The 21,976-nt window shown below is 37.1% G+C and overlaps 4 protein-coding genes and 1 long non-coding RNA gene across 13 annotated transcripts; 3 read left to right on the top strand and 2 right to left on the bottom strand.

Moving 5' to 3' along the window:
• The first annotated feature begins 948 nt into the window (after nucleotides 1-948).
• LOC113703913 (small ribosomal subunit protein eS8) lies at nucleotides 949-3,874 on the top strand. Its single transcript, XM_027225430.2, has 5 exons — nucleotides 949-1,104; nucleotides 1,195-1,267; nucleotides 2,247-2,577; nucleotides 3,314-3,489; nucleotides 3,571-3,874. Exons 1-5 carry the CDS (start codon nucleotides 1,101-1,103, stop codon nucleotides 3,650-3,652), a joined length of 666 nt encoding a protein of 221 aa, XP_027081231.1. The 5' UTR covers nucleotides 949-1,100; the 3' UTR covers nucleotides 3,653-3,874.
• Nucleotides 3,875-5,851: 1,977 nt separating this feature from the next.
• Nucleotides 5,852-8,551, top strand: LOC113704563 (receptor-like protein EIX2). The gene has a single exon (XM_072083690.1). It carries the CDS (start codon nucleotides 5,852-5,854, stop codon nucleotides 8,549-8,551), a length of 2,700 nt encoding a protein of 899 aa, XP_071939791.1.
• Nucleotides 8,552-8,704: 153 nt separating this feature from the next.
• On the bottom strand, nucleotides 8,705-13,420 carry LOC113703917 (peptidyl-prolyl cis-trans isomerase FKBP62). 3 transcript variants are annotated; one of them, XM_027225436.2, is made up of 13 exons: nucleotides 12,975-13,420; nucleotides 12,427-12,513; nucleotides 11,873-12,133; nucleotides 11,700-11,774; nucleotides 11,542-11,622; nucleotides 11,275-11,469; nucleotides 11,103-11,189; nucleotides 10,748-10,923; nucleotides 10,532-10,654; nucleotides 10,168-10,442; nucleotides 9,759-9,879; nucleotides 9,597-9,636; nucleotides 8,705-9,106 (listed from the first exon to the last, which is right to left on the bottom strand). In XM_027225436.2, the coding sequence occupies exons 1-13, from the start codon at nucleotides 13,171-13,173 to the stop codon at nucleotides 8,967-8,969; spliced, it is 1,860 nt and encodes a 619-aa protein (XP_027081237.1). In that variant the 5' UTR covers nucleotides 13,174-13,420; the 3' UTR covers nucleotides 8,705-8,966. The 3 variants fall into 3 exon arrangements, with proteins under 3 accessions (XP_027081237.1, XP_071940802.1, XP_027081238.1); XM_072084701.1 differs by lacking the exon at nucleotides 12,975-13,420 and adding an exon at nucleotides 12,242-12,308; XM_027225437.2 differs by having other exon boundaries at nucleotides 8,937-9,106; nucleotides 9,573-9,636.
• A 634-nt stretch (nucleotides 13,421-14,054) lies between these two features.
• Nucleotides 14,055-14,811, top strand: LOC140038645 (uncharacterized). Its single transcript, XR_011842221.1, has 2 exons — nucleotides 14,055-14,178; nucleotides 14,272-14,811. It is a non-coding gene; the product is annotated as an uncharacterized lncRNA (long non-coding RNA).
• Nucleotides 14,812-16,971: 2,160 nt separating this feature from the next.
• Nucleotides 16,972-21,449, bottom strand: LOC113704401 (pentatricopeptide repeat-containing protein At1g79490, mitochondrial-like). Of its 7 annotated transcripts, XM_072084700.1 has the most exons (4): nucleotides 21,189-21,449; nucleotides 17,861-20,994; nucleotides 17,618-17,752; nucleotides 16,972-17,266 (listed from the first exon to the last, which is right to left on the bottom strand). In XM_072084700.1, exon 2 carries the CDS (start codon nucleotides 20,864-20,866, stop codon nucleotides 18,740-18,742), a length of 2,127 nt encoding a protein of 708 aa, XP_071940801.1. In that variant the 5' UTR covers nucleotides 20,867-20,994; nucleotides 21,189-21,449; the 3' UTR covers nucleotides 16,972-17,266; nucleotides 17,618-17,752; nucleotides 17,861-18,739. The 7 variants fall into 7 exon arrangements, with proteins under 7 accessions (XP_071940801.1, XP_027082096.1, XP_071940799.1 ...); XM_027226295.2 differs by having other exon boundaries at nucleotides 17,861-21,449; XM_072084698.1 differs by having other exon boundaries at nucleotides 16,972-17,250; nucleotides 17,861-21,449.
• Nucleotides 21,450-21,976: the final 527 nt, after the last annotated feature.

The raw sequence follows: 21,976 nt of genomic DNA, 5'->3' as shown, positions 1-21,976 counted from the left end.
AACTTTTGTAACATATCAACCCCTTTCGGTAAAAATAGTATTTAAAAATGTATTTAGGAGAGAGACTATAATATTCTTCCACATTTGCTCTTTTGCAAGTTGATTTTTGAAAACTAGAAGATGAAAATAAATACAAGTTGATTCTTTTCCAGCCCTTTTCATATTTCTTATTCAGAGAAAGGCAAGAAGAAAGGAAAAAACATTTATGTCTGATTATGTAAAAATAAAGTAGGAAAAATGCCATAAAATTTGGGCAAATTTTGGGCGTTGTTATTCTTGCATACGCAACCAATAGGTTTTGAGAAACTTAGACAATCTAAACATAAAAAAATCTATCTTTTTTTAACTACAATTTTATCTTTTTATCTAGTTTAATCAATAAGAGGTGAGAGGAAAATAGGTTAAAATTGTTCATTTAGTGAAGAAAAAGGTTGGGATGCAGTTGAAATCATGAAAAATATATATGTTAAAAAGGTAATTGAAAAAATAAAAAAATATATTAAAATTTGTAAAACAAATTATTTTTTCTCAAATCATCACAATCAAATCATCGCAATCCAAACATAGGATTCCGATTTTGAAAAGCTTGACAAGGAGTTTAAAAATATGTACAAACAAAAGGGAATGGATCTCAGCAACAATTTTTCTTAAAAACTTGGCAAACAAATTTGGATAGAGAATTATTAGCCAAAATTTATTTGCTTACATCATCATTACAATTTCCAACATATCTTTTTATCTTCTCAATTATCTTTTTATCTCACATACATCACATCACAAAAAGTGCTACAGTAAAAATATCTCAAATAATTTACAATCCAAACAGAGCCAAAAGGGAATGAAACATTACATCACGACAGAAACATAAAAAAAAAAGGAAAAGAAATATATTGAATTAAATGACAACAATACCCCTAAGACATCTGCCTGAGTAAAAAGACGAAAGTACCCATCTTCAGAAAGAAGCCTATAGATTTAGGGTTTCAGCCCAAACCCTCAGTCTTCTTATAGACAGCGTAAGAGAGAGGCGCCTTCAGACCCCCCGCCGCCGCCTGGTTTACAGCACTAGTGGGAGGAGCACCGCCACCGCCGCTGTCAACATGGGTTAGCTAATTGAAATCTCCATTTATCGCTTTCTTTGTCTGATTCCTGTGAAGTTTATAGCGATAAATTTATGGGTAATACTGGAAACAGGTATTTCACGTGATTCTATGCACAAGAGACGTGCCACTGGTGGCAAGAAGAAGGCCTGGAGGAAGAAGAGAAAGTAAGATTATGATTGCATTTCAAGGATTTGGAATAAAATTATTTTTTCTATTTTAACTCTTCATTTTTTCTCTTTTTTATTGCTGTGAGATTTCTGTAAAGGAGAGGTTTTTTTTCTGTTTCTGTTTCTTTTTTGTTCTTTTGCTGGGGATCGATCTGTTTGTTATTTTATTTTAAAGAATTTATGGTGAAAACATTTGTGCAAAAGAAAAAGTGATGACTTTATGGAAAAGCATATTATTAATACAGGGGATTGGAAATGATGACGAATTTTGGATACTTTTAATTAGTTGTGGAGTTATAGTTTTGCATAAAGATTTTACGAGATGGATTGGGAAGTAGTTATTTTCATTAAATTTCTGTTTAGAAATACCAATCTGATTGAGACTTTCATTTGTTAACAGATGATTTAGTTTCATTGCCCATAGACTTTCAGTTGGAGTATGAATTGTTATCGCAGTGGTTTTCATGTATATTAGCTTGCAAGGTGGATCTCTTTTTTTTTTTTTCAAAGTAGTAATTGACTGAGGTGAGATTTCATATGGTGTTGAATGCAAAAGGAATGCAAAACCATCGGGAAATGTTTATCAAATTTTGGAAGTTATACACCAATAGCTATTTTTATTTTGATTTTTTTTTTCTAATTGGGGTGATTGTAATCTATTCAATGGATAGGTGAATAGAATGACAAAAAGGTGCACTTCAAGGATAAAGCAGAATAATGTCGAACTGGTTCACTCATAAAATAAAAAACGTAGTTTTGTTTCAAAAGGAGAGTGACACATTGAAATTTCTAAGTTGCAGATTGATATGAGGTAAATGAACTACAAATTGTATTTACTAGTGTACAAGTATAGCTGGTGCATGCAATGAGACCATCTTGTGAGATTTCATGTCAAATGAATTCTTTGTGGGTGATATATAGGTCCTGAGATTTTATCCTACAAAATTTATTCCCATTTACCTTTGAAATTTAATAGGTATGAGCTTGGTCGTCAAGCTGCAAATACTAAACTGTCAAGCGACAAGACAGTGAGGAGAATCCGAGTGAGAGGGGGCAATGTCAAGTGGAGGGCTCTCAGATTGGATACTGGAAACTATTCTTGGGGAAGTGAAGCTGTCACCCGCAAAACTCGTATCCTTGATGTCGTCTACAATGCCTCTAACAATGAACTTGTGAGAACTCAAACCCTAGTGAAAAGTGCCATTGTTCAGGTGGATGCTGCCCCATTCAAGCAATGGTACCTTCAGCACTATGGTGTTGATATTGGCAGGAAGAAGAAGGCAGTGGTTGTGAAGAAGGAAGGAGAGGTATTATCTGTTGTCCTTTTGTTTTGCAGCCAAGTAGTTGATATTTGATTCCACCTGGTTGCGGCTACCACAACTTAATCCAAAACAAACCACTATAATATCAAACATTGCCACATGCTCTATCTTTATGCTGCTAAGTCTGACGAGAGCTTCTGAAGGTTTAGTCTGACCCAGAATAGCTATTTTTTCTGCATTGGATTGTTGACTTGCTTTGTTAGATTGTTTGACATAATTGCTTCACAACCCTCATCGAATCTTTTATCCCTACGATTTATGTTATGCCCTAGTTGCATTATATGGTTGAATAGATTATGTCATAGATGCTGATACGATATTTTAGTCCTGGTTGGCCTGGACATAGATGGAAAAGATACTGACATGGCTATTATTACCATGCTAGGAATTCATGGTCTGTGAGGTAGTTACTGGCTGATCTATGATTGCATAATTTTCTTTTTCTTTCCCTCAGTGTGTAGTATGCTTGTTGTTCTGCAACTCGTGGTCAGTGCTGTTCCTTGCTGGTTCATATGCTTCTCCCTCCCCTTTTCATGGGAATCCGTACTTGTGTATTTGGGGAATTAACATCATATCAAAGGTTTTTTAATGTGGTTAGATGAGAGTTGTGTCTTGCCTATGATTGATAACAAAGTGAGACACAATGACTTGTACGTGTAATAGAGTTTTGTTAGTGTGATTTTCTCTATTCTTCTTTTTAATGTTTGTGGTGGATGAGCAGGAAGGTGAAGGTGCTGCAGCAACTGAGGAAACCAAGAAAAGTAACCATGTTCTCAGGAAGATTGAGAAGCGCCAGAAAGAGCGTAAGCTTGATGCCCACATTGAAGAACAATTTGGATCTGGTAGGTTGTTGGCTTGCATTTCTTCCCGACCGGGTCAGTGTGGAAGAGCGGATGGGTTAGTATTATCTGGCATTGTGTAACTTGTGGGACTTTATATATTGTCTGCGTTATCTTATTCTTTGAACTTCCTCCGCAGATATATCTTGGAAGGAAAGGAACTGGAATTTTATATGAAGAAGATCCAGAGGAAGAAGGGTAAGAGTACTGGTACTGCCTAAGCTGCTGATACTCCTGAGCTCTTTGCTGTATCAGATGCAGTAGTAGCTTTAGACGCTTTTGATGGCATCATTCACTTGCTTTCTCTTCCAGTACTTGTGCGCCATATGTAACCAAATATTGAACTGAAAAGTTTTGATATTTACTGGCTAGAACCTAGACTATGTGTACTGAAGTTGCGATTTGCTGTTAAATTTTTGTTGAGGGTACATGGTTCTGCAAAATCTCATGCACAATAATCTAGTATTTTTTTTTTGTCACAACGATAGAATTTGTATAACCTAATCTAATATAATCTAAGGGGAAGGAGAGGGGGTCTCGATGTGAGTAGAGATTTCATCGAAGAAAGCCAATTAAGGCTGCCACATGAAGTGGCATTTAGTGCCAAAGGCCTAGTATTAGTTTGTTGAATCTTTTACTTTCGGCTAACGAGCTGTCAACTCTTGAGCTTATAGAAATCAGTACGTTCTCGTGTCACGCGTGTTAGAAGCTATTCGTTTTTGAGTTTTGGAACATATAATGCATGGAGGGCTGTTGAAGGACGGGGTGGACGATATTTATCTATTTCTAGATGCCAGTTATGTAATACAACATTTTGGCATATAACAATTTAGGTCCCTTCTCTAGGAAAAAGAAAAGTGAGACTTGACAGGATTTAGTTCTTCATGTGGGCTATTGTTTCTTGGTCCTGTTTGCTTAAATAATTCATAATTTTCAGAGGATGTACTTCTGGTTATCATCCTAGAGATTGTTCGGGTTGCAATTATTCGAGTGGGGTGGTTTATTAATAGTATAACAGTGCATTATTGCAATTAATATTGCAATTAGGAATAACCATCTTTTGGAAATGATTTTTCTATTTCCCCTTCGATTTTCTTGTCTTTGTGGTTTAGACTTCCAGATGTAAGGAAATATGATACTGCTCTTAACTCCAGCTTTGAAGTAATTTTCTTGAGGTCTAATGAAAGTGCACAATTTCCAGAAAAGTCAGGCTCCAACATATGGCTTCGAGTTTGTTGAAGTAGGATTTATCCCATCCAAATCTCACGCGTTGTGGGCATTTGACAGATATTAGTATACATTATTGAAAAAATTGTAAATAGAAAGTAAAATAAGAGATACAACTTTGGATTATAATTAAATTGTGAACTATTGTTATATTGGATTATAATTGTGAACTTTGGATTAAATAGAGAGTAAAAATTGGACTATTGGCATAAATTATGAACTCAGGCATTCGGGACTATAATTAATTGAATTTCAAATCTAAACTATGCTGGAAATTAACACAGTAGAACCAAGTGTTCTGTTTCATCACGCAATTACGATCCCAAAGCCCAATTTTGTTCTTTTGTTTTTTCAAACCAAAAGCAAGGCAGGGAAAGTGGGTTAAATTGGCTGCAAACGAATCAAGTTGCTTTTGAGTACTTGTGAGTCGACTTAGTTAAAATCCGACTGAAGTTCGGTCAACATTGAGCTTAAGTCGAGTTCAAATATAGATAAATTCAACTTGTTAATTCGTGAATCGATTCAATTATGTGTGTGTGTATATATATTTAGTGAAATTATGTATATATTTCTAATATTTTATTATTTATTAAGAAAAAATTACTATTTTATTCATTTTTTTAAAAAATAAATTTTTTTAAACATAAGTTCGTGCACGACAAGGTTTATGTTGAGAATTCATCGAAGTTGAGTTTGATAAAATTGAGTCAAAGTTTGACTCAATTAAGTCAAAACTCGATTCGATTCAATTCATTTACCGTCATGTCTGTAATGTTTAAAAGGGAGGTACGCGCTTTCTTTTGCGTTAAGGATTTGCATTCCCGCCATGTGAAGTTCTGAATGTTATGTTGCCATCTGTTATTGACTTGGTCAAATTGTTTAGCATTCCAATTTCCAAGTTATTGGGTAATTGAATTCCTTTTTTTTTTTTTTTTGTCATCTTGCAAGTCAAAAAACTGCATTCAAAAAACACTGCTATGGTCTAATAGAGCAGATTTTCTTGTGCTCTCAAATTATTGTTATGACTTTAGTGCTTCTTGAGGTTTAAGTCTTCCTCTTTACCTGAAGATGAGATGGTGAAATTTTCTTGGCACGTTTGCATTCAGAAAATTTGTAGAACCATCAATAACCAGCAAAGAAGGATGACAAGCATTTTGGTCCAAATTCTCTCTCTTGTCCTCTCGTTATTGCCTATGGTAACTAGCCTTCAATACCATGCAACTACTGGATGCATCCCAGTTGAAAGGGAAGCAATCATCACTTTTAAAGAAGCTCTAATAGATCCTTCAAATCGGCTTGCATCCTGGACTGGTGAAGACTGCTGTGCATGGCCTGGTGTAACCTGCAACAACAAAACAGGTAATGTAGTAAGGCTTGACCTTAGAAATGGGGAGTGTTATGAAGAAGGTGAAACTGCTATCCTCACTGAAAATTCTTCGTGCTTGGGTGGTAAGATTAGTCCTTCTTTGCTTAAGTTGCAGCATTTAAACTACTTGGACTTGAGCATGAATAATTTCCAGGGGAGCCTTATTCCAGAATTTTTAGGCTCGTTTGAGGAATTGAGTTACCTCAATCTCTCTTATGCATCTTTTGAGGGACTAGTTCCTTCCCATCTTGGAAACCTGTCAAACCTGCAGTATCTTGATTTGTATGATCTGAGAGCACTTGTTTCTGATTTGCACTGGCTCCAAGGTCTTTCTTCTTTGAAACACCTCAACATGGGATATGTCAACCTTAGTTTGGCATCTGATCACTGGCTTCAAGCTGTTAACATGCTTCCTTGTCTTTCAGAATTGAGACTAGAATCCTGTGAGCTTCGCAACATTCCCCAAACTCTATCCACTTTGAATTTCACTTCCCTGTCTGTCCTGAACCTGTACTTCAATGACATAGACTCCACCATACCTCAGTGGTTCTCTAATCTCACTACCTTTTCTGAGATTGATCTATCATACAACAACGTTGAAGGCCATATAAGCAAACTATTTGCTGGCCTATCTCCCAGCAATGGTAGCTTAGAGGCACTCTATTTACATTATAATGAACTAAGTGGACAGCTACCAGATCATTTACAAATCTTCAAGGAACTAAGGTACTTTTACCTTTCAAACAACTTGATCTCAGGCTCTATTCCGGCATCAATAGGAAGTTTGAGGAGCTTGGAGGTATTAGACCTCAGTTACAATCCGATAAATGGTTCGATTTCAGAAAGCATTGGAGAGTTAACAGGATTAAAGCACTTGTATCTCTTTCAGGATTCCAGAGAAGGTTCTCTATCCCAGAAACATTTTCACAGGCTAAATAATTTGGAAACTCTGGCTCTATCATCTTCAAGCAAACAGCTTTTCTTAAATGTGAGCAACGACTGGATTCCTCCTTTCAATCTAAAATTCATGAGAATCACCAATTACCAAATTGGTGATAGATTCCCAACTTGGCTGAAGACTCAAAAGCAACTGTCCACACTCTATCTTCAAGGGGTAGGCCTCTCAGAAACTGTACCGAATTGGTTTTGGGAATTAACCCCTCAAATAATCAGGTTAGATATCTCTGATAACCGGATAGCTGGAGTGCTCCCGAAATCACTGGAATTTCCAAGGGGTGCATGGGTGGACTTCAGCTCAAATCGGTTCGAAGGCCCTCTTCCTTTATGGAGCAATGTGTCATATCTGAGTTTGGCCAACAATTCGATATCAGGATCGATCCCGGAGAACATTGGTGAACAAATGCCATACATGACTTACCTTAATCTGTCAGGTAACTTTATGAATGGTGAGATACCCTTGTCCATGGGGAAGATGAAGTATTTGACTGAGCTGTATTTGTCAAACAACAAATTTTCTGGAGAAATCCATGATAACTGGGGGAACTCACAAGCTCTCTTAATTATTGATCTGTCAATGAATAACCTTTCAGGCAATCTTCCTAGTTCAATGTTTTTACCAACTTACATTCTCTGGTTGAAATTGAATGGGAACAATCTTTCCGGAGAACTCCCATTCGGAACAACAATAAACTCTACATACTTGAGTCTGCTTGATCTTGGAGACAATAGATTTTCCGGGAAAATACCAAGATGGATTGGAGAAAGGCTAACCTCACTCACAGTGCTAAGGTTGCGAAACAATAAGTTCATAGGCAGCATACCTCAGGAGTTGTGCAGTCTTCAGATGCTACATGTCTTGGACTTTGCAGACAATGATCTATCAGGACATCTTCCTATCTGTTTGGGCAATTTGAGTGGCTTCCATGATGTGATGTTGTACCACAAAGTACCACCAGATGTACCTTATGCATTTATACCTCAAGTAGAATTGGTTGTGAAAGGGAGAGAAATGGCGTACACAAAAACACTTAAGCTTGTGAACATTATTGATCTTTCAAGCAATCATTTGCAAGGAGACATTCCAGAAGAGGTAAGCAATCTCTTAGCTCTGGGAACCTTAAATTTATCTAGAAACCAGTTCACAGGGAAGATACCGAAAAAGATTGGCAGTTTAGGCCTGTTGGAAACTTTTGACCTCTCATGGAACTCTCTCTCTGGTAGTATTCCTCCTGCCATGTCTCACATGACCTCATTAAACTTTTTGAATTTGTCTCATAACAACTTATCTGGACCAATTCCATCAACCAACCAGTTCCTTACATTTCAAGATCCCTCTATTTATGGTGGTAATCCTGGACTTTGTGGGGAACCATTGCCTACAAAATGCCAGATCCTCACTGGCCAAAACAGCAATGGGAAAGGACAGATTGATGATGACAAGAACGAAAAAATGCATGAAAAATTTTGGCTCTTCTTTTTAACAGGATTGGGATATGCATTGGGATTTTGTGGAAGTTTGGTGATGACAACTTTCTGGAGACAATGCCTGCTTAAAGTTCTAGGATAAACTATAGCAGTTTGAGGCTTCAGTTGTTCTGTCAGAGTTTCTTGTGTTAGTGTTGTATTGAGGCAATCTATCTGATAAGAGAAGATTTAACAGATTAGAATCTTATAGTACAAGTACTTTTTTGCTCTGAGCACCATAATAGTACATCTATAATGTTTGTAAAACTGGTTGTATTTATTACAGTTAAAAGCATAGTTCTACAAGTCTGAGCTTGTCATTCTGCTCCCTGTTTAGCAGGGAGGCATAGTGTCCCATTTTGTTACACATCGTCCTTTCAGATTCATCTGATATTTTACAGAAATTGTTTTCAAGCTTACAACAGTAACCTTATGGCCTTACAGAAAGCATTCAATTGTATGACCTTACAAACAAGCATTACTAGATATTTCAGCTAAACCTGAGATTATGCTCCTTGTTATGATGTTTTGCTCTTGACAGGGGCATTTAGCCGGGTAGAAATGCTCCTAAGGCCTGCCTTTACTGCAGTTATCATAGCAGACCAGCAATCCCTTGTTTTTGCGCTGACGCTGGATACTGCCCTTAAATGTACTGCCCCTTTATGGAACAAAGTTTTATCTTAAGTCAATATAGGCATTGAAGAAATTGGCAATCAAATACATTTTACACATGCATTTCAATATACAGAAGGATACAATATATGACATATGTTGAAGCACCATCGTTATAGGTGCTTTTTATCTTGCTGCTTCATAGTCATTATAGTTTTTCAGTGAACTAAACAAAAGTGGTAAGTTTCAGAGGTGCTGTGAAGATAGAATATGCTGGAGAGAGAGAGAGAGAGAGAGAGAGAGAGAGATTTGCCATGGTCACTTGATTAAGCATATCAAACATGCTTCGACACGAATGATATACCAATTTTCTAGTACAAGGGACTCACTCGACACCTCAGAGACAGACAACTCTTTTTATTACTCTCTATGATGACACAAGGTATGCTATATCTAAGTACAGACTCGATGCTTGCACATTTTAGAGAAGAGAACAAAAGAGAAGATATTACTAGAGATGAACTTTTAGGCCTTACTATCAATGGCCATTGGCATTGCCTCTTTTTTTTCTGCACTCTGCATTTCAACAACGCATTCATTAGATTAGCAACAAGTAGTTAGAACATGATTAGTTTACCACTATAAGATTACATTCTGACGAATTAAAAGAAAACCTTATCAGTAACTCAATGACTTACACTAGAATTTTGTTGCTCCAGTTTACTCATCTTGGCAAATATACTACCATAGAACTGTGCATCCTTCCGGTTGTATTCCTTCACTTTGTCCTTCAGGATTTTGTACTCCATTTTTACATCCCTGGCCATCCATGTTCCCAATCATGCAAGGCATTAGAAACAAATAGTAAAACACAGAACATAAAACATGCTTTTAAGCTGATCATAACTACATGTATTTTCTTGCCATTTTGCTTCCTTCTGTATCTACCGATATTTTAGGCTAATCTCAGATATATATGCCATGAAAGAATAACATACTGGTTCAAGTTTGACATATAGTATATAAATCATATTTAGATCAAAGAAAATGAATTTTTTACAAAAATGTTCATTTTAATACATTACAACAGATCTGTGGAACTCATACCTATTATCTGGATCAATTTCAAGAGCTTTCTTTATGTCCTGTTCTGCCAATTCTAGTTCAACAAGTTGGATGTATGCTTGGGCCCTTCTATAAAGTGCTTTGACGTTCCTGCTATCAATATCCAAGACCTTTGTGCACAATTTCACTGCCTCTTTATAGTCTTTTAGTTTCAGTTTACAAGCTGCATTGTTCAAATTGCAACTGATCTTGAGCAATTTAGCCTGTTGCTTCTCCTCATCGCTGAAAGATGAGTCATATTCTACGAAGCCCACACCCTGAGCACAATAAAAGAAGCCTTTTAAGGACATTTGAAATAAAAATCATGGACAGGAGATTTGAATTTTTTTGCAGAAGTGTGCAGCACCTTCTCATATCTCTTAGAGGCTCTCGCATATTTTCCTGCCTTGAACCATACGTTCCCTTCCTCCTTTTTCTTCCCAGCAGCCTCAATTTTCTCTTGGGCATTCATGTCCCAAGATTCCTTCTCCTATGGTAAGTAGTAAATGTAACAATAGTCAAAACCTCATCCAGATGCTTGAAAGGCAAACATCTTTGTGTGCAGAGAAAAGTGCTCACTCACGTTGACAAAGGAGACCATCTCAATCTCATAGTATAGGGTTGAATCTGCAGGAACAACAGCCAGCTCTTGTTGTGACTCAGATGGACCAAAAGCATATTCGGGTTGAACAATTACAAGAGCCATTTCACCCTTTTTCATTGTTTTTACAGCTCTATCAAGTCCTTCAATGACTTGTTCTGCAGACAGACAGCAAAAGGTAAGTTCAACACAACTGAACAAGTAGAAAAGGATACAATACATGGCCACATATTGTTTGCTGATAAGAGTGAAAAATAGTAAAATAGTACCGTATGAAATATTAAAGGCAGCTAGAGCCTTATAAGTTGTAGGTTGCATTAGGTGAATGACCAATTACCTTCATCTACCTTGAACTCAAATTCTTCTCCATCATGTCCCTTTTTTACAAAAACAGTTCCGTCCTGCAGCTTTCCAGTCAATTTCACTGCCAAACACTAAAAGATAATTTAGAATGAAAATTCCAATGGTGGATCACTGCAAAGAGTTTACATTTTTGCTCTGCAGTTTACCTTTCACAACTGTGCCATCATTTGGGCGCTCATATCCTTCTCCCTCCTCCAGGATCTTCTTCAACACTTTTTTGTCATTGGTAACATCGGACACAGTTTTCCATGAAACCAATTCAAGATTAATTTGAAGTGAAGCATTCGGTGGAACACTAATTTCATCACCAACTTGAGGCCTTCCCTTCTCTCCAAACGCATCTGCAATAACCAACAGTCAGCAACCCAAAGGACAAATTGCAAGCCAATCTAGGATGCAGAAAGCTAACTTACATTGTGAATTGACAGTTAAGAGAGCTTTTTCACCCTTCTTCATTGTTTTAACAGCTTTTGCTAAAGCAGGACAGAAGAAACCTGCAAGCAGATCAAACTTTTACAAGCGTCCCCGGAAAACTGGAGAAAGAAGAAGGTTAATGAGGACAACATATTACCATCTTTCACAGTGAACTCAACTCCATCCGATTTGGAAATAAGAGTTCCATCCTCAAGCAGTGCCTCATATTTGACTGCAAGAGAAGGAGAACATTTAGCAAATTTAATAACCCAAGTCATCCAATGAAAGCCATGAAAACAATTATAAAGAAATGATAGATGATTGACGCACCAAAAACTTCATCAAGATCTTTAGGATTCTGCCAACCCTCTCCTTCAACAAGTACTTTCTTGAATATTCCACCATCTTTGCATATATCTTTCACACTAGTCCAAGAAAGCAACTCAACTTCAAACTGCAGAGTGGCATTAGGAGGTATTGTTGGAGGTGATCCAGACTCCCCATAGGCCAACTCAGGAGGGATGGTGAAGAGGGCCTTCTCACCCTTTTTCATTGTCTTAATACCCTCATCCCAACCTTTGATAACTTGTCCTGCATTAGGTAAAAATCAAAATGCCACAATCAAATAGAAGCCTTTTCAATTATAGACCTACTCCAGATGTTTATTAACAACATATTTGCTGGCAGGCTGGTAATTGCCTAAAATGTAAGAGTGTTCTTTTATCTTCTTGTACTGTCCAATAATCCAAACTGGACAAACTAAGACCTGATTAAAACAGGGCAAATTGCATTGTCAGCAGGGATGAAAAGACTAAACAACTGTCATATTAAACTTCAAATTACTATTGATCCTTGAACTTCAACCGAACTTAGCTAGTCTTTACCTTGGCCAAGCTTCAACTTGAATGGAGTTCCCCTGTCACGGCTCGAATCAAATTGAGTTCCATCAAGCAGAGTGCCCACATAATGCACTGCACAATCAACATCAAACCATAAAAAAAAAAAAAAAACATTATCAGCATGATACAGTGGATGAAACTCCCTCAAATCAAAAAATCATTTCATTCATCAAATAGCCAACACCTAACTGAGAACAAGAAGTAATGCCCATTTCGTCAAAAGCAATACCAAACTGTTGATTGAGGTTCCTCACACTTAATAAAATTATCTTAATTTCTAAGCAGTTTACATGACAAACTCTTCAATTCATTCAAACTTTAAGAAGAACCCTTTTCCAGAAACGGTCCAAATAACCCCAATTGGGGTCTTATACACCATAAAGATCCCAACTTTGAGAATCATGCAGCATAATCAAGCCAAAATGAAAGTCAACCCATTAACAATCTAGATAAAAAATGATTAATGGGCAGATGAATATGACTAATTTCAACTACAATAGGATTTAATGAGCCAAAACAGCTGATAACCTTACCTTCAACTTCATCCCCAGAACTGGGATTCTCCCAGCCTTCGCCTTCATTAATCAGCTTCTTTTTCAACCCATTTTTCCCAATTTCCTTCTCTTCCCCAACTTTAATTACTGGGTTGGTCTCAGGCAAGTCCAATTCCTCATCCATCCCCATCTCATCAGCAGCATTGCTAGCTGATGGAAAATCAAAATCATCATCCATTTCTTGTAAAAATGTGGTAGAAGATTTCAAATTACCAGAGTACTAGGTAGCAAGAAAATGCAAGAGACAACTGAAGGCTGAATATTTTTCCTCAGACAAAGGGTTTTGGATCTTTCAGAATTTAAATACTAGGAGTTTAATTGAGTTGGGGAGGTCTAGAGAGTTCTAGGACTGGATAAATATTAAGGGATCTATTGTTAGAGTGTGGTGAACAAGACGGAGTCTAGAGAGTTCTGAAGACTTTGGTGCCAATGGGTAGTAAGTTATGACAGTCAATGAAAAGGAGGATTCCAGATTTTGGGAGGGAATCATTAATCTTGTTAAATTCAATAATAACCCCAATAAAAAGGATTAAGCCTGATTTAATAATTCAATTTAATATTTTATTTAAACTAAATTTAATATATTTCGGCCTTAATATGTTGAGACGTATTTTGTAACAAAAAATAGAATATATTAATTAGTTAACTGGTCTGAATTGTTTAAGTAAAATTTGTTCTAAAAAAATGATAAACTGCTCACTCATGACTTCATATTAAATACGTTCAAATATTAAAATTTCAATATTTAACAATTTGATAACTTTTAGATTTTAGACTTTAGATTTCAGTTTTAGCAAACGTACCTTTAGGGTCCGTTTGGTTGGACTGAAAATATTTTCCCATCGAAGTCATTTTCCTGAAAAATCACTTCCTTCCCCGTAATTTTCCCGTGTTTGGTTATTAAGTGAAAATCTGATGAAGAGGACGAGAAGAAGAGTACTAATGAGAACAATGCTGAAGATGAAGAAAATGTTAGTCCTGGATCTGATACTGTTCGTCTTGCGTCTGTATTTTTTCCCTCACTTCTACTATTTAAATGGCTTATTTATTTCTTTGCATTTCAGGATAAGGTTGGCTTATGGTACAACAATCCAGGGACTGGAACTTCAGGGAGTCAAGGTTTGGGTGTGGTGTAGGGAAGTACTTGAAAGCAAATGAGAACAATGCTGAAGATGAAGAAAATGTTAGTCCTGGATCTGATACTGTTCGTCTTGCGTCTGTATTTTTTCCCTCACTTCTACTATTTAAATGGCTTATTTATTTCTTTGCATTTCAGGATAAGGTTGGCTTATGGTACAACAATCCAGGGACTGGAACTTCAGGGAGTCAAGGTTTGGGTGTGGTGTAGGGAAGTACTTGAAAGCAAGGAATTCGCAGGTTGAGTCTACTACTGCTGTTGACAGCAGTCTACCCGTTGTTTCTGTGACAAAGAAAAGAAAAGTAGGTGTCTCAACAGGAGAATATAAAGATATTTCTTCGTGGTAAGAGTTGCAATAAATACTAACCTCCCTAGACAACTGAATTTGCTTGATGGGTTTAGCCAACGTTGATATAGTTTAGCTGCAAGAAGGATAATGGATGACTTGAACCCTGTAAATGCAGAAAGTCTGTATTTTATGGTGTATAAATGATGCAATTGAGAGAATTTGTACAGACCTTGGTACTTGAGGCGTTTATTTTAGTTTGATGTTCCCAGTTTTGATGGGTTTTTAGGAACTTTTGGGTGGAGTCCTGATAATGTATTTCTTGCTTCCCATTTCTAGTAGCTGAGGTTGATTTAATTGGATGGGAAGTATAAATGGGGGATCTGTGGAAACAGTTGTGTGTTTAGTAGCCTGGACCTGAAGTATTTTGAAAAATGTAGCGGCGGTCTGGCCATCATGGAGCTAAAAGCATCATAAAGCACACAGCGGAAAATAACTTCACAATGATAGATAAGGAAGTTATTTTCCTTCCGTGGCTGTAACTTATTTTCTGTCAGAAATTATTTTCCTAAATTAATTGACAACCAAACAACGGAAAATATGAAAAATGTTTCTCGGAAAACCTTTTCCATCCAAACAAACAGACCCTTAATCTGATTCGCTGTAAGTTCTTTTTTTCGTTTTTGAGCGATTTGTTATAAGTTCTTGTTATTCTTTCCTCTTTTTTTTTGCCTGTTCTTTTGTACTAACTAAAAGAGCATTCTCTTTTTTTTTTTCCTTGTTCTTTGTGAATTTAATGGCCAGGTTTTCTTTTTCTCTTTTTGGCAAGACTACAGTGTATTTTTACATAAGGGGATTGATATTGGCACTTTGGATTTTCTTCATCATGTAAAAAGACATAAATACTATGGAATATCATTCAAATTAGAACTTGATAGAAATTTAGGTCATTGTAATAGACGTGAGATACAGCCTTATATTTGTCGTTCGCGTAATTAAAAAAAAATCAAAGAAAATGCCAATATCAAATACTGCCTTGTTTTCAAACAATATTGTTGGTATGGGAATTGTTATTTCCCGATGTCTCTTTGCATAATTATAGTAATAAAGAGAGTATGTATTTTTCAAAGATAGTAATTTTCAATTACTATTTTTTTTAGTTCTTTTGGTTCTATGAAATGGCATATATTCCCCTCTTCTTGCAAAAGACTTTCTTTTTTTTTTTAAGAGGAGGAAGCCTGGCTTTCCATAAGATAAATCCAATATTTTTTTATATAAAAAGTGAATTTCATTAACGAAATTATTAAAAATGGACCAGCACGACAGAAATCCGCATGATTGGCACGATAAATGTGTACTAAAAATAACAAATTTGCAAAATTCTATCTATTGTGTTATGCTCAAGAATATGGCAATTAGACTTTGAATTTCTACCTATTGTGATTAGTCCCTATGACAAAAGACAATCACGTGAATTATAAAATTAACTAGCATGATTACTTGACCAATCTGTCTCCTAGCAAATCGAATACTAAAATATAGCACTAAAGTACATTAATTGTTTTTAAGCAATTGTGGACAGAATATATGAAAGGGAAGTTTATGTGAATTGTTGGAGAAAATGAAAGGGTAGTTACATTTTTTTTTTATGGCAACGATAACATTTCTATAATCTAATCTATCCTAATCTAGGAGTGGAGCCTGAAGAGATTATGTATAAGGGCTAATAGGTATAAGAATCTACTAGATCAAAGGGATGTTCTGACACCTCCTTTGAATTTTTTTCAAAGCATGTAAGGTTCAAACCGTGACCTACAGTCCAAAGAAGTCCCTTTTTGATAACATTTCTATAACTTAATCTATCCTAATCTTGGGGGAGGAGAGCCTAAAGAGGTTATGTATAAGGGGCTAATAGAAATAAGAACCTACTACACCAAAAGGGTGTTCTGACACTTCCTTTGAATTTTTTTTTTACTGCAAATAGAGTTCTAACCTCATACCTACAATCTAAAGAGGGACTTTAGTCCCTTTTTGGTGGCCACTGAGCAATGAAGGGATAGTTACATGCCACAACATTTTTTGAGGGAGGGAAGTGAGATAAATCAAAACTGCATTGGCTCAAATGAGGTTGATTCTTCATTCCTTTTTTTTCTTTATTTTAGTTTTAAGCCTCTTTTTCTAATAGATACTTCATTCTTTACCTGACCTTCCTTTGTTTTTGATGGGCAGGAGTGGTTAAAGAATGTAATGCAATACTAGTTTTTCATATTGAAGTTTAAAATCATGTTGGATGGGAAAGAATAGATTGCATTGCTTCTTGAAAAGAATTCAACTTTATTCTGATTGAGGAAAGGTTCCAAAAATGAAGTCATATCTTTGGAATCCATAGTTGCCTTGGGCCTTGGCTATCCCAGGAAGCTTTGCAGCAGAATTTTGTGGGACAACAGAAGTCTTGCTCTTTCTGCCAGAGTTTATTATCTGTGGAAGGCCAAGACAAGGAGGTAAATCAGAGTCTTAGCCCTGCATCTGTAAAGTTGTACAAAAATCTTGCCTTTCAGCAACAATATGACATGGGATTAAATGACGAAAATCATAGCAATTCACTTTTCCAATATCACATAATTCACCCCTATTCTTGGAATGTATATATCTAAGTTACATAAACCAGTTTGAACAACCCAGGTTAAACGGACCATTCGTCAAGAAATCCTATAGCCAAACGTCCTCCTCCTCTCAAAGAGTAAAATCTGAATTTCCAGCCAACCTATCCTTTTCAGCAGAATTGACCATGTCCTGAAAATGTGTTTGATCATCAGTGGATCAAATGGTACCTGAGAACACAGGCAACTGAGGCTAATTGATTAGAATATAGGTGGAAAAAAAAATATTCAGACACTTACGGGTCTGACAGGGGTTCTGTATATATCTATGGGTGCCCGGCACCTGACACAAAAAAATTTTTTTTTTTTTATAAAAGACACATGGGTGCCGGGCTGTGTCAATGAGTGATATATTGTACACACTTAATGAGTGATATATTGTACACACTTAATTAAGAGTAGACAAAATTTTATGTGTACTGTATATATTGTATCTGTATATGCTGTGATCATCTAGGTATGTGTACAAGACCCTATCTTGGTCGATGAAGACCAGTAAAGTAAAACCAGTGGATAACAGAAGGAGCATGCAACTTACAGAGGGAGCACAAATTTTGTCTACTCTTAATTTTGATTATCTTCTATAGTCTGCGCTACTGCAACTCGTGCCTGTTTGTCACTTGGAAGTGATCCTCGACACTTCCAATTTTAGCAGCCTGATACATATCATGGTCTGGTAAATCACAAGGAAAAAAGTTACAGTTTCAATAGTCTAGGCGTAAATGAGGCTTTCCAGATAGAATAGCGTCCATGAAAAACTAAAATCTGGGATAAATCTTACCGGATGGCAGCAGAAAAGAGGAATCTGGCTCATATCGGCAGCCCTGCCACTGCCAAATACTTCGCATTGCAGTTGTTGCTGATTCCTAGCAGCAGTTTAAAATTACTTAACCTGATTTACTTCCTCCTGACCGGACATTTTTCCCAAGAAGCCTCAATGGAAATCATATGGATGGTCAGCAGCAGACATTTTTTCCAGAGAAACCTCTTAGTGGAAAAACGTGGATAATCTGTTATGCATATCAAGTATGTTGAGCTTAAAGACATTTTTCCCAAGAAGCCTTGATGGAAAACATAGGGATGGTCAGCAGCAGACATTTTTTTCAGAGAAGCCTCTCACTGGAAATACATTGATAATCAGCTGTGCATATCAAGTATGCTGAACTTAAAGACGTGCTTTGTAGTTTCACTAGGGATTAGAGGGCATTACTAAGAACTAGAGCATAACATGGTAAATATGCCTTTAGATAAGGAGAAAAAAGGTAAGGGCGGGAGTAAATGAGTGATAAGAGCTGGTCTTATTAACAAAGTAAATGAGTGATAAGGCATGACCAGTATTAATGCAAATATCAACCCTGAACACAATTTAGCATCTAAGTGAAGCAAAATAAAATTGCTGTCCGCAGATTAAACTATTAAATGTTACTCAGTTAATTATTATGTATATGAACTAGCTGCCACCAATCTGAAACCAGGAAGCCTCTATTGCAAAGATATTTTTGAAAAGCTGAAGTTGAAATTCTAAAGGTATTTTCTCATGTACACTAACATGCGATTTTCTATGTAGATGTCAAGTGCTTTTTTAAACAAACAAAAATGTAACTTATAATTCTATATTACAAACAAATGATGCCTGACCAAGCTAACAACTTATCCATGACTATAGAGCCTTCCCTGCAAGAAGAGGCTTTGGAGGGGATAGGGATCTAATTTCGGGTGCAGAACTAGGAAAAAGTGTGTTCAGTTTATGCATCAAAATATCAGCCCTTGAAGGAATCTCATTCAGAAGGAATTGCTGAACTATCGGTTTCTTGAACCACTCCAGGACGGAATCCCCTGGGGCTCTCAGAACAACTTTACTAACTTCAAAGGGTGACTCGACAGAACTTAACATTTGAGCTATAACAATCTTCAAAGTTGGCCCAGTTACTAATTTGATCCGCCTTGGGACGACCCCATAGTATAACATCCTCTTCCTGAACCTGTGAAGGGTGTGTACCACTGCTATAAGAGCAGCCCCAACTGACAAGTTTCTAACATCAAGGGACCAGGCAATGTGTTGATCAAACACTATTGCCTTGGGAAAAAGCTTGTTTTCATATGCAACTTTCCATACACAACGAGCACGATTTATCTGTCCCATCAGAACAAGGTAGTTAAGAAGAACATTGACAAAGTACCTGGCAGCTCCTTCTTCTAACTCATAATCGATTCCCTGAAAGAATTCCCTCACAAAAGATAAAACTGGTTGCTTCCTCTGCTCTGGCCCTGTGAAGAGACCGCACATGAAAGCATGAGCTTTATGTTTCGTAGCACTCAAGATGGCCATCAAATGCCTCTCATTATGCTCTTCCTGGCATCTTACAAGATAGGCAAGAATTGATGTGTAAAGTACAAGATCAACCTTAGCAGCAGCATTCACATATGTTTCAAGAAGGGGCTTGGCCGACTCATATAATCCACTCTTCATACACGACTCAAAGAGCTGCCTAATAATGAAATTGTTTGTGCGAATCCCAGATGAGCCCATAAACCGTAGCCACCTCAAAGCTAGATCAACAGAACCATCCTTGATATACACCATAAGAACATCACTAGCATTCACATCAACAGAATACCCCATGGCCTTCATTTCAAGTAAAACCTTTGCAGCTACATCAACAAGCTTCTTTTTTGCCAGGAGAGTCAGCAAGGCTGTGTAGGTACTGAGCCCTGGTCTAAGACCTGCATTTGTCATAGAGTTATAGAGCTTCATGGCAGCATCAACTTGACCAGAAGCAGCATGCATCTCCAAAAGAGAAGAATAGGTAGAGGGTGTGGGAAAAAATCCAGCCCTTTCCATATCTGAAAAGAGAGACATAGCAGTCTCAAGCTTTCCAGATTTTGCATGGGACTCAACCATCATAGTATAGAGCCCATAATTAGGTCTAAATCTGGCTTTCTTCATCTCATCCCATAGCTTGAGAGCAGTCTCCAGCTTCCCAGCTTTAACAAATGACTCAATCATAGAAACAAATGTAGTGGCAGACGGCCTGAGTCCAAAACCTTGCATTTCCATATACACTTTCATGGACGTGTCCAACCTACCAGCTTTACCCATTGAATCAACAAGTGCAGCAAAAACCCCAAAACCTGGTCGGAAGTTCTTTTCTTTCATCTCTTGGAAGAGCTTCAAAGCAGCATCAAGACGGCCTGATTTTGCCAAACTTGGAATCATCAACTCGTAAGTTGATGCATCCAAGGAACACCCAACTTCTTCCATATTCTCATATATCTCAAAAGCTTTAAACGGCAAACCCTTATCCAAAAACAATGTTATCAATGAATTATACGTCTGCGTATCAACTTTACAACCAACTTCTTTCATCTTCTTAAAACAACAGAAAGTCACCTCCAATTTCTCAGCCTTTGCTAATGACTGAATAACCCGATTATACGCACTAAATGAAGACATACCACTTTCACCTGAATCACGAACCATATCATCAAACACTGATTGAATCCCATCATAATCCCTACTCTCATTCAACATATCAAACAACACAGCATAACACTCGTCAGTCGGAGAATACCAAGATTGCCTCTTGGCCCACCGAAACAAGCTCAACGAAGCCTCACCATCGCTAATAATCTTCATTGACTGAATAATGTGAGTCATGTTAGGCAAAAACTGAAGCCTATCCAATTGGGTCTCCATATCAGGACCCCATTTCCATCTTTTCACTATCTCAACAATCTTAGCCACAGCTGAAGCATTCAAAATAGGCTTCTTTAACCCTCCCACCATCACATGATCATCTATACCCGGCTCAACAGATCTTACACCCTTTCCAGAGTAAATGACACCACCTGATTCATCCAAATAATCTATTTCTCCAGTCCACTCATTTGACTCCTCACCACTCTTATCCCCTCCTGAGCAATAATTTCTTATAAAATTTGGGTTCTTGGAAATGGAGAACCCACATTTTTCAGAGGGAACTGAATTTAAAGAACACAAGTAGGATAAAAATCTGAACTTTACTATGCTATTGCAATTAACTAATGGAACAAATTCTGAACCAACACTAGAAATTCTGGTCAAGGAATGAGAACCTTTGAGTAAATACCTTGTGGGATTCAGATTCTTGGAGAGCAGAAGACTGCGAATAATCATATTCTGACGTCCAGAAAACCTCGGGGGATGAGCAAGCTAAAACCCTAAACCCAGTGTGTGGTGAAAATTTTGTATTTGGTGAAAAATGAAAATCAATGGGCAGCTTCGGCGGAAACGGGGGAATTATTCGGGTTTAACCCGGGTTCAGTCAGGTTGGGTATGACAATTGGACGAATGCCTGCCTGCCGGGGCTCATGGGGCGGGGCGTGGGCCTCCCCGACTAGAAAACAGGGCCAGGGACAGGGAAGTATGCCTAGAGCTGTCAACGAGCCGAATCGAACCGAGTATCTCATGTTTGAACTCTATTCGTTAAGCGATTCGAACAACATTCGTGTTCGTTCGTTAATTTTCAAACTCCAAACCTGTGTTCGTGTTCGGTTCGTTAAGCAAAATTCGTGTTCGAATTCGAGTTTGTGTTCGACTCGTTTAACATAAACGAACCGTTCGCGAACATGCTCGAATTCAAATTATTTTAAACCTTAAATATGCCATGCAAATCATTAATCATTCTCAAAAATAATTAAAGCACTAAATGACTAAATTCTATTATTCATTAACTATATAACTAACATTAACATAAAAACAACAAATAAAACAAAGCAATTTGCCCTCCAAATATAAAAGTCCAGCCATAAAATTAACCCTAAAATTTGTCAAATGATAATTATGTCCATTTTCGTGAACGTTCGTTAAAATTCGCGAAAATGCTCGTGTTTGCGAACGTATATTAAAACTCGTGAA

Source organism: Coffea arabica, chromosome 3e (assembly GCF_036785885.1).
Source record: "Coffea arabica cultivar ET-39 chromosome 3e, Coffea Arabica ET-39 HiFi, whole genome shotgun sequence".
NCBI classification, from domain to species: domain Eukaryota; kingdom Viridiplantae; phylum Streptophyta; class Magnoliopsida; order Gentianales; family Rubiaceae; genus Coffea; species Coffea arabica.
This window is presented reverse-complemented; position numbering and strand designations above follow the sequence as displayed.